The sequence below is a fragment of the Gopherus flavomarginatus genome, chromosome 9 (genome assembly GCF_025201925.1).
Source record: "Gopherus flavomarginatus isolate rGopFla2 chromosome 9, rGopFla2.mat.asm, whole genome shotgun sequence".
NCBI lineage: Eukaryota > Metazoa > Chordata > Testudines > Testudinidae > Gopherus > Gopherus flavomarginatus.
In genome coordinates this window covers 2,657,730-2,669,834 of record NC_066625.1, presented here as the reverse complement: position 1 = coordinate 2,669,834, position 12,105 = coordinate 2,657,730, and the positions used below count along the sequence as shown (strand labels likewise).

The following is a 12,105-nucleotide window of genomic DNA, read 5'->3' as shown; positions in this document are numbered from 1 at the left end:
ATAAATGTAATGGATTGAAATTGTGTCCTTCAGGATTCACCCTGTATTTACCCTCTTTTACTCATCCAGCTGGAGGAAGTATTCTCTCATGGCTAGAGAGAGTCAGGAGTCTGGGTTCTGTTCCTTGCTCTGGCACCAACTCATGACCTCAAGCGAGTCACAACCTCATTTTCCCATCTGGAAATGGGGATATTTCACACAGTAAATAATGTTTGTGGGGACTTTGAGATCCTCCAAAAAGTGTTACTGAAAGGCAAATGTATTAACTTCCCTCAGCCCTTAGAACCATTGGACTCTCCATCCGGGCAGCTGCCCCAGGAGCTGCTCGAAGTGACAGCTCTGGAGAGGGTCCATTTTAGCTGTTTGCTCTTGGTTCTAAAGCTCAAATGGTAGTGGCGCTGCTTGCAGGTTTATTATAGCTCTTACCTTTAAACAACAAAATAACTCCCCCCCCATACAGAAAGTGGTGCGCCCCCAAACAATTAATTAGTGACTGCCCAGCAGTATTAAATAATCACATGCAGATTAACTCAGCCAGTCAATCAATCCAAATCTCTCTCTCACCCAGGAACATCGGAACCGGTCTTCAACTTTCCCCTGTAACCCTGTCAAATCGATACTAAGTGTAGCACAGTCACAAACCATCTAAACATTCTCTGCCAGCTGTGACCTCTCCCAAGTGCCTCCTGGTTTGTTATCTCAGACCCTAGCAAACCACAGTTTAAAACAACAGCACTAAAATCTTACAAATGAAAACTAGCTGCTGCTTTTCCTCACTCTTCCCCACCCCGCTCCTCCTCCACCACACAAATAATCCCTTTGAAAGTCTCCTGCTTTGGCATCTGGGAATTTGGGAGTTTTTTCTCCTCTTCTTTTTATTTTGAGAAACGTTAACAAACCCTCAGTTGGAATTGTGGCTTATGTAAGGGAATGTGACAGCAACTGTTCCGTGGAACAGACTGTTATAAATATGCTAATTAGTGCTCGTTAAAACAGAATGTTGGTCTATGCGATTAGATCCAGCCCGGCTCCCGCTATTCCCCAGTGGGAGTGTTCCCCACTTTTTTCCTCTCATTCTTTGCCTCACATTTGTTCCTTAACATTCTGAAATCAAGGAGTTCCAGCTGCTTCTCTCTCTGCCAGAGGGATATCTGGGAAAACGCTTTAGAGGATTTAAGGCTTTTAAGGACTTGGTGGAGAGAACGTTGTTTATTATTATTTATTTTCTGCTCAGTAAGATGGAGCTGTTGGACCTTTCAAGATTAACCGTGCGGATCATCAAATCCATCCCAGCCCATGAGCTAGCTAGAGTGTGAAATGGGCATGTTGGCAGGGAGGCACTGGGTCTAAGGTGGCATCAGCACAAAACAATCTTTTTCCCCATAATGGAGCATCTTGTTTCCTTAGATCTGTCCAGGCTTCAAGAACTAGATAAGTTCATGGAGGATTGGTTCCTCAATGGCTATTAGCCAGGCTGGGCAGGGATGGTGTCCCTAGCGTCTGTTTGCCAGAAGCTGGGAATGAGCGACAAGGGATGGATCACTTGATGATTCCCTGTTCTGTTCATTCCGTCTGGGACACTTGGCATTGGCCACTGTTGGAAGACAGGACACTGGGCTATGTTCTTATGTTCATTGCTTGTTCCCCATAACTGCCCAATGGGATGGCTGAGCTCTGCTGTGCAGGTCCGAGAAACAAATTCTGCCCTAGACACGTGCAGCCTGGCTAGCAGTAATTTGTATCTGTCACAGTAGCCTCCTTCCACAGCCTGCGTTGCCGCAGCTTAAACTTTCTAGCTCCATGTTTTGCTGTACGTGGTAAACCACCTATCAAGTCATTGATTTTTTTAGATTCAAAACAGCCGGTAAGAGCTGTCTGAGTATAATTGAACCATTTTAGTGAATCCCTGTGTCACTAATAAACTGCTTAACTCTTTGGTACCCAGAGCCAGCATTTACTGCTTGGTGTTCTCCTCACTTGCATGCTGCGGCGGGCAAGCATCAGGAAAACCTAGATATTGGCCTCGGTGGAGTTTAACAAACCCGTCCTCTCCTCATCCAGTGTTGGACTGTCTCCAGTTATGATGCTGGAACCTTCCCAAGCACATACACTCTGTTACAGGAATAAATCAAGTTAAATATCAGTTTCTTGTGTGCCAGAAAAGGAATTGCAATCTATCTTACACGTGTGTTCTATAGGTGTAAAGCCACAGCAAAAACTGGCTTGAGGGTCACGGGATGGAACAGTTCTCCTCTGGCTTTGTTACTGCTGTGGGAGCTCAGTAAAATAAGGGCATCACATTTCATTGAGTGGGGAGGTTTGGTCTTCAGTTCCACCTGGACTCAGGCTGCAGTGTGCTTAGCAAGACGCTAAGGCCACCCTTCACTAAATCCAGGGCGTCTTGGCCCATTCCTGGGCTGGGGACAGGCCCATCTGCTCCCCCTCCTTGGCTGCTCTGATGGCCAGGACCAGAGCAGACCCAGGCATCTATAAATTATGGGATTCTCCTTGAGCTTTAGCAGCTGGAGGGGGAAAAGAGACCCATAATTCCCTAGGCCTGTTTTTAATTGAATAGTGCAATGTTGGCAAAACCTCCCTCTGGTTTAACCAAAATTGTAAAAAGCTAAATTTATGCAGCTGGTTCATATTTTGCAGCTACTCAGTCTGTGACACGAGTGAGCTGGGGTTTTACGACTTTTCTCCGGAAAGGCCTGAGCCTTTTGCTTCTGCAGATCAGGGTGTTGGCAGGATCCCCTGGTTGAAAGAGTTTGGGTTATTTACTCTTCTGCATGTCTAGTGTTGATTATTTCCCTGGCATTGGGGAGAGCCTTCATTTTTGGATCCATCACATACCAGGAGTGATTTACAGGTGCTGAAGACTGCTCACCAGTGGCCGTTTTTATCTTGGAATTGAATCACTTTATATAGAAGTTCTACGACGCACTCAGCTACTGTGTTGATGAGGGTCATATAAGTACCTAGATAGATCAGGGTTAGTTGCTGTTTGCAATAGGACGTCACTGAAGACAATGGTATAAACCACCTGTTTTGTGTTTCTCTGCTCCAGTATTTATAGGGTTTCGGGTGCTGTGGGTGCTGCTAAAGTGACAAAGGTGAATACAGCAAGGAAGCAAAATTTGCAGACGCTACACTACCTTATTTGCACAGAATGCCTCTCCCAGCGCTCTGGAAAGTACCTTCCAAACAGGCCAAGGGTCAGGTCTTCTCTGTTATGCAGGTCTGAATTCAGGGTGACTCCACTGACTTAAGTGAAGCAACTCTGCATTTACACTTGTGTGACCCCATGTGTCTGTCAGTCTGGATCTAAACACAGAGTAATACATTGACCCAGGCTTAGTAGCATACATAATACATACACTCTGTGCAAGTGCCCACTGATTTCTTATGCAGCTGCAGAGAAGGAACTCTGTCTTTCCTCCTGTATTTTAGTGATGTGGAACTGCCTGGCTCACAATCTTTAGGCCAGCACACTGAGATGCACGCCACACGTTTCAGCATTAGTGTGCCATTGGAGAGCCACTGAATAAAACATTTACAGCTTAAGTAAACCCTAGAGCTGTTTTTTCCCATTTAATTTTGTGCACCAGGAAATTGTGTCCCCTCATTCCATTGCAGACGCTAAGAACACTGATGTGGCAACAGATGTGCCCTCCAATTTGATGAGAGAGGTACACTGACATAACGTCGGCACCATCCATCAATCTGTTGGAGGTTTTCATCCTGGAGGGGTAGGCTCCTATTGACTAAACAGAGTCTGAATCCACCACATAATTATTTACAGTTACTGAGCCCTGCACTCCCGTGGCTTTTATCTTGAAGTGTAATCGATTTGTACCTCAGGGAAAGCATCCCAGTGTGTTTATCCCTCAATGAGCTTTCTTACCAAAAAGATGCACACACTCTCCTGGAGGCTTCCAGGCACTCAATTTTTAAAAAGTATCCAAACTCTCCAAGTTTTGTAATGCACCATGATTCCTCTGCTTCATAACTGAGACTCCTCCTGCTGTTGGTTTCAAGAAAGCAGTCCATTTGTGGCCTTAATGCTGAGACGCAAGGTTTAGAGATGCCCTGTAACCTTTCAGAGAGAAGTTTAGCCAACTGGAGCCGTGATCCTTCCAGACATGAACAACATGGTTTATTCACTCACTTCCAGATAATCTCCCTTCTTCAGATGGCTTTCAGGAACCAAAGCCCATCCTTTTTGATCAGTTAAAATCAATTCTGTCTATTAAAACATAATCGGGGTGACTTATAAACCTGAACTGCCTACACGAGAATGTTAAGGATAAATGTCAGTGATCAATTTAAAATATTCCTTAGTTCATGCAAAATTGTAAATGCTTGCACAGGTCAGATGCAACAGACAGAATAAAGGAATCTTAACTGTGTGCTTCTGTAGCACTTTTCGTATTCAAAGCACTTTACAGGAAATAACCAATTTATCCCTACAAATTGCTCCTCAAAGTGGGCTAGTAGAACTATCTCAGGTGTGTAGATGGAGATACAGAGAGGTTTCCGAACTTGTTCAAGTCATGCAGTGAATTAACAGGAGAACTGCAACTAAATGCAAGAAGGTTCTTGCTCCTTGTCCCTGTCCCTCATTGGGCAACTTGCTAAACTGGTCTTGTGCCTAAATCTTATGCTTCATTAAAAAACAAAGACCCTCTAGCCCTCATGGAAGCAGTGGCCATCTGAAGAGCGAACTGGCAGCTTCTGCCTGAATCTGCAGATAGCCTAAAACAGTAGCACTAAGAGGTACAAACTGTCGCTGTTCGCCTGTTAGGGTGTCAGCTCTGAACCCTAATAGTGATGACTTAAATGTCAATGTTTGTAATTCACTGATGATTAATGCTTACAAGAAGAATGGTGAAAGCAGCAAAGAATCCTGTGGCACCTTATAGACTAACAGACGAATGGTGATTATATTATATTATATTATAAGAAGAATGGTGGTTATATTCTGAAGATCCCCATGGTCAGTTGTCAGTGACATCTCATTCTAGCTTCACAGGTGGGCAGAACTTAGCTCCTGCTCAGAGAAGTGTTAAGACCATTCCCCTCCACCCCCAGTTTGACTCCTGATGTCATTCGTGAGCTAGTGAAGAACAGTCAAGGGAAACTAGGAACCTTTCCTTCTGAGGCTTCAGGACATACCTTCTCCAAGCAATGGTTTAAAAAATACTAGAGGGTGGATTGACCTTCTCTCCTCTCCAAGGCATCAGGGTGCAGGACATTGTCCCTAGTAAGAAAGGACACATGCTAGTAACCTCCTTCATGTTCTTGTCCTCATGGCCCAGTGAATTCCTGCCTCCACACACACACACGCTTGTCAGGCTGCTGAGGTATTTGAACTTCAATCTGAAGACTGGGGACTCAAAGTGCTACTGCCGTACAAATAATAATCTGTCCCATTGGCCATTAAGGTCCATGAGACTCTTCCCAAGGGTTTCCCTGCACTTCAGTGCAGGCCCCGAGGGCATGATCCTCCAGGGTGCTGAGCGCTCTGGCCTGCTATCTAGTAAAGTATTTAAGCACGTGCTTGGTTGTAAGCACAAGTGCAATCCCGTTGACTTCACTGGAGGATGCCAAGTGACGCCGGCTGAGGATGTGGACCAGTACTGTGTCAGGTCAGTTATCTGCAACCATTGTCGGGGAAGGAGACAGAACTGTGGTCTCCTGGTCTGAGCAGAGAGTCGGGAACACAGAGATTCTAATCCCGGCTCGGGCAAGTCTCTCTGTCTTAGTGCAGTGCTTTCCCCATCCGCAGGGTGCGGGCAATACCATTAACCTGCCACATGGGGACCTGTGGGGATGAATTAGCTGGGCTTTGATATGGAACAGCTGTGTGGAACTGTCAGGTGGTGGAGTTACATTAGTTAAGCTGAGTAATAATGAATGTCCTCAACAGCCGTGAGTCTCATTTTAATGTACAAATATTTGCCAAAACACTTGACCTATGCTCAGTCATCAGGGTTTTATGTACTAATCTTAGACAGACTCAGACGCATTCTGCTCTGTTACACTCATTTAAATATAAAACTTCACTCCATGGGGTTATTCTCGGTTTATAGGGCTGTACCACAGTAGAATTAGGCCCTGTGAACCCTATTTAATAAAACCCTTCCTAACACTATGGTGAAACATAGATATTGTCACTGTATTTAATCTACCTCCTGTGACACTGTCTTGGGGACATCCAGAACTCTGCCGCGGCATGCAAGAGATTTGCTGCTGCTGCTAGACTGTGCATCACTCCCTGTTACCAGCCCACTACGCTTCTCCGGACTCTGCTAGCCCTTCCTTCACCATGCAGAGAACACTTGGTGCAAGTCAGTGCCTGAGCCCCTTGAAAGAGCATTGGCCAGCAGTGTCCAGCCCTCCCTGGACACTCACAGAAATTACCAAGTCCGCTGTCTCCAGAGCAACGACAAACACCCTTCCTGTTGGCTTGGCTGAGGATTCACACTTGAATATATTGTACTGAGAGGAACATTTAGTAAAGCCAAGAATGAGCTTATTAATAAAGAACAGCGATTCAAGTGATACTAAGCGAGGCTAATAAAACCTGAAAATGGTTATAAAAAAACCAGAAGTCTAACATGCTTTCTAGTGACTACACGTAACCATCTAAAACTGCCTTAGACAAGGATTGCTCACCGCAAGTCTCCTCTGTGTCAGAAGTGCCTGCCAGCCAGGATCCAGCTTTTGTGGATATAAACGGTGCTGCTCTTATTGCTCCCGCAGAGGTTTGTTCCCCCTCTTCTTATAGGCCAGTAAATCTTTGAGGTCTATCCTGTGAAATGCATCCCGAAAAAAAGTTCATCTCCCCCTCTATTCTTCAGCACCACACGCCATGCTGTTCTTCTCATCCTTCTGTTAGTTTCCTCTTCCTGCTGACTCAATATGCAAATATAATCCCAATTGTCTCTGGCAAACCCTGCTCCGTTTACACATGAGAGACCTGGGCAGACTAGCAAGTCAACCTTCCTTTATCTGGGAAACCTTTATCAGCCCTGCCTGGTTTGCTTGGTTTAAACATATTTTCAATATACACAAACAGCTTCTTAATTATTATCTGGACACCCATCATGCAGTGACAACCAGCATGTTACGAGCTTTCATTTGATACCTTACACAACAGTCTTTGTAGATAAATACCATGCCAGCAATGTGTTATGTGTAGTGAGTTGGTCAGGCCACATAGGAGTTGCTGTGACAGAATCGTGGACCCTCTGCTGGGGACATTGTATCGCTCTTAGGGTCACATCTCCTATCACCCAAACAGCGGTATTTTTGCTAGGAATCAATTCTCTTGCCTTTCAAAAGTCCACAGGATGCTGCCTAGCATTTTTTTTCAGCTCTGCTACGGTCTTAAATTATTTCTGTTCCACTCTATTGATGTTCATTTCTTCTAATTTATTTTCAAAACAGCCTAATGTATGTTCTCAGTGTGACTAAGGATTTTAATAGTCTCTTTTAAATGTAAAGTAATTCCATTCCACTGACTATTTGAATTTAACATAGAGAGAGAAAATGGGAAGCAAACGTGCCCTCTGGTGAGCGGTGTTTGTTTCAGAAGCAGCCCACACCAAATTGAAGCAATGTATCTTAATAATCTGTGGGGTGTCGGAAGGATTTTCAGGAGTCCTCATTCGGGTTGATTTGATTAATGAGACAAAGTCGCCCTAGCAGCAGACGGCAGCCTCCATTTATTATAATAAATAAATCTGCAGATTGACACAACTAGTTTAAAATATTAGGTGAACAAATTATTCTTCATGAAGTAAAGCAGTTGCTGAGTGATGGGCCAGCGGAATAATTGTGTTTCAATTTACCCTGGGGGTATAAAGAGTGCCGCCTTTCATTCACTATCAAACAAAGTGGAAGCAAATTAAGATAGTTACATAACTTTTTACCACTGTGGTATTTGATGAGGACTTTCTGAATATGAGGCACATCCACCAGTGCTGCTTCCATTCAGAGCACCCCAAATATGGATGGGCACTCAGAGAAGAAGGCTGGTCTTGTGGTTAAGTCCCTGCAGCAGAGATCTGGGTTCAATTCCTGGCTTTTCCACAGACTCCAGAGTAAAGCACGAGGGCCAGATTCGTAATGGTATTAGGTGCCTGAAGACGGTAGACTGAGAATCTGACCCCCAGTATCTCTGTACCCCAATTCCCCATCTGTGACATGAGGATACAAGTATTAAACTACCTCACCGTGTTGGGAGAGTAAATATTTCCGAGATGCTCACACACTGTGGTAGTGGGAGCCATAGCAAAATAAACAAGCCCTACGTGGATCTCCTGGCATCTGTGAGGACAAATTAGAAATGTGGTACGGGCACAGTGTAAGCAGTTCTCTTGTTTCCCACACAGGTCATGCTCTCAGAAAGAAAAGGCACCGATGAGCTCTATGCAGTTAAGATCCTGAAGAAGGATGTCGTTATTCAGGACGACGACGTGGAGTGCACAATGGTTGAGAAGCGAGTCCTGGCTCTGGCTGGGAAGCCTCCGTTCCTAACACAGCTTCACTCCTGCTTTCAAACAATGGTAAGTGGGCAACTCTTATGTTAACATCAGCCCTGTGCAAAATGCCCCTCAGAGAGGTCTTCAGTAACTGAGGAGTTTGTATCCAATGCGAAAGTTAGCGTGAGTGAGTCCCCCCCCAGGCACCGGGGACTCTAGACCAGCTTGGGGTGCTGTGAAGGGGAAGAGGCTCCAGTCACTTCCGGACAGGGGTGGCAGGTAGAGACCTGCCCTTGAGATGCCTCATCATCCGAATCCAAGGAGAAGGGAATCCCCCTCCCACCCAAGTTCTCCCCATGCCTCGAGTGATCCTGAGACATTGCAGTGTGCTCTGAAGCACTATAGAAATGCCTGTAAATAAATATATGAATTAAATATTTGGCCAAATTTTCAGCCCCCTTTGAGCCTGCCTGTGATTTCACACTGCACTCTCTGCGCACCTAAAGAACCATGGCGGGAAAAGTGCTCACATACGTTTCCCTCTTGCCAACCTCTTTGTATACCAAACTTTCATGCACCAAACACTTTCTGCCGGTGTGCACGCTCAAATATGGAGCCTCAGGCTGGGAACCTGACAAATTTATCAGCCAGCACTTGATTGAATTAGACTTGATCCTTAATTCTTTCCAAAAGACCCTTGTCTAGGGTTTGAGTTACAGTCCAGGTAGCAAAATACCACTTTTGTCAGTATTTGCTGCTTGGAATTAAGAAACTGAGCAGATGGTGAAACCTAATAAGAAATCCAGAAATTTTCAATTGAAATAGGCATCTTACTTACTTCTGCAAATAATAAATAGCATTTTTTGAAGCAGTCTCTGACCAGCTGTTGAACAATTTGTAAATGAAAATGCCCAGGTACTTGTCAGCAGGAGCAGGGAACAGTAATCGGTATAGTCCTTTAGACGGACGCCAGTGGAGTCTGAGAGGATTACACTTTAATATTATCCCAGCAATTGGATTTACCAAACACATTCAATGTATTTAAGGTGTGTGGCCCAGCTTTGCAGAACAGTAATCAAAATATGGCAGGGGAAGCTCTTTCAAACACCATCTTTGTGGCATCTGAAGTGAGTCAGTGCAGGATTATTTCTAGGAGACCTACAGTAGCTAAATAGTAATCATGTTTGTAAAGTAATCAAAATGTGTAGCAGAGTATATTATCAAATGCAAGCACAAGCCCTCTGATTTCTGGGAGCACAGTTCAAAGACAAGTTCCCAGGCTGCACTGTTAGTTCAATTGACTAGTAAAGAAAAAAAAATCTCAAATCCACCTCTCAAAGAATGAGAGAATTATTGTTAAGGCATCACAGGGGGAAATTTTGCACCATCAGCTAAAAGCCTGTGGGCTCCAGCTAATCTGGAAAAAAGTGAGTGTGACTCTGGCATCTTTATAATCCCAGAGGCATGGCCAGCAATGGTCAGTCCTCGAGGACTGCTGTTAACTGCCCATCAAGCGTAAAGCCACCTCTTATTCCCATGTGGGCCAGGACGGAGATGAGCGCTTCCATCATAGTAAGCGATAATGATGGTGTGATGCAGTAGGGACTGTCTGTGTGGGGAGTGGGAGAGCAGGGGAGGACTTTAGGGGATGGACGATACCGGAGCCTGTAACCTGAGCTAGGTAAGGGAGGGGAAAGGTCAACACCTTTGCCCGGGAAGGGGAACAAAGGAAGGGAGCGGCAGGAGGGAAGCAGTTGGAGTTTGGGCTTGGGGCTGTGTGGGTGGAATTCAGGGTATCCTAGCTAGGATCCAAGCACCCTGAAAGCCCAGAAGGACTCGGTGGAGGGGTCCTGAATGTGCCAGCAAGCTCTGCTGTAACCTGTGTTCCTGTTGTCCAATAAACCTTCTGTTTTACTGGCTGGCTGAGAGTCACTGTGGGTCCCAGGAAGAGGGGTGCAGGGCCGGACTCCCCACACTCCGTGACAGATGGGTATTGTCCTGCCTTTGCCTCCAAGTTTCAGTGTGAAGCAAGGCAGGAGAAATGGTAAATAAAATCAGCAGAATAAAGGGACCCAGATAAACCCAAAGAATCCCATTGTTCCTGACTCAGCCCTTGCGTGTGATGGGGACATGCATGTTTTATCAGAATCCTAGATAAGTCTTGGCATGCAGTGATTGAACGTCGGTGGAAAATGCTGTTTCTCAGCGAGTTCAGTTATTCCACTCTCCCTGCACAATCCTGGCTCTTTTCTCCCAAACTGAGGATCAGAGTTGCTTTTCCTAGCTGGAGATACAGCTTTCTGTTCCAGCCTGCGGTCATGCCAGCCATCTGGCTTCTCTTTCTCTCTCTATATCTGTATAAAAGAAAAGCTATATCTATATCTCTGTACACTTGTTTAAAGCACAAACATTCTGGTTTCCTCCAAAGTGAAGGAAGCTCAATGCCTGTTTTAGTACTGGCTTGGCTGTACTGAGTAGCCACCTTTTGATGTTCTTCCCCATTGATGTTGATTGATACTGTTAGAGAACCGTTCTGAGGACGTTCAATATTGTCTGACATTCCAGTTAAAACATCCACTAATTTATTAACCCTTTATAAAGGTCCCTTGAATACAGAGTGTAACTAAGAGAGTATAGGCTGAATATCGGCTCTGTAGAGAGTGACTTTCAGGGAGGATGAGGTCAGTGCAGCTTCCTTTTGGCTCACCTGATAGACCTGCTGTTTATGGGCCAGGAGCTGCTAATTGAAATCTCTGCTGCAGCAATGTGTTTGATGGATGGACATGCACAAGCGCGAACGCACCCTGTGTCTGGTCCTGCAATGGCAGGTTTTCTGGCTGTGTAAGTGCACTAAGTGGTTGGCCACCATTTGGCAAACGCAAGAAGATTCCAGGGAGGCGTCCGGGCAGATGCGAACATGGCAGATGCGAACATTGCAGATGCCTTTTCTGCAGCTCTCATTTTGGATTCTCCATTAGCTAAATGTTCTTGTGTAAAAGCTGCTGGCCTATCAGTAATGCAAAAATAACAAGCGATCCAGGATCCCGAATGCGGCCGACAAACATGGCTTGAGATAAGAGGTGGAAAAAAGAAAGCCCTGATGTCAAAAAACCTGAGTGTAAATTGCTAACAGAGTTCCAAATTGAGCAAGTGTGTGTCATTTATCCACAAACTGCAGTGCATTGTGCTGATGGACCACAGCTCCCCCTGTGTTTATGCGAGTTGTGTATGCAGAGTGGTTGAATGGGGCAATAGTCCCACGGATGTGGCTGCTCCCTAACCTGGCTGGGAATTTTTTTATTTACAATGAAGATTTGGAAGGGGAGAGGGGGCAAGGGACCCCAGACTAGTCAGTAGTTCATTGATTAAGATAATGAGCTGGGATGTGGGAGGGCACAGGTCCAAGTGCCCTAACCACTGGGCCATTGGCTACTCTGGGGCAGGTTGCTCGCTTGCACACGTCTTGCACAATGTTGTAAAAGGGCTCGTTTTTCTTCCAGTGCAGACAAAACCAAATTGCAAAACTTCAATTTTTGGGGGGGTGGGGGAGGCAAAATGCAATTTTTGTTCTTCAGCCAGTCTTCCTCCACCCCTACCTGCCTTACAGGCCAAAGTT

The 12,105-nt window shown here is 45.3% G+C and overlaps 1 protein-coding gene across 6 annotated transcripts in view; it reads left to right on the top strand.

Moving 5' to 3' along the window:
- The window catches only part of PRKCB (protein kinase C beta), a 273,320-nt gene that overhangs the window by 208,823 nt on the left and 52,392 nt on the right, over window positions 1–12,105 (top strand). For all 6 annotated transcript variants that reach the window (XR_007776387.1, XR_007776386.1, XM_050968581.1 and 3 more), the window contains one exon: window positions 8,400–8,573. Coding sequence is in view for 4 of the 6 variants with exons in the window: in XM_050968581.1 (XP_050824538.1) it covers window positions 8,400–8,573 (174 nt within the window). In the remaining 2 variants the exon portion in view is untranslated. The remainder of the gene's footprint in view (window positions 1–8,399; window positions 8,574–12,105) is intronic.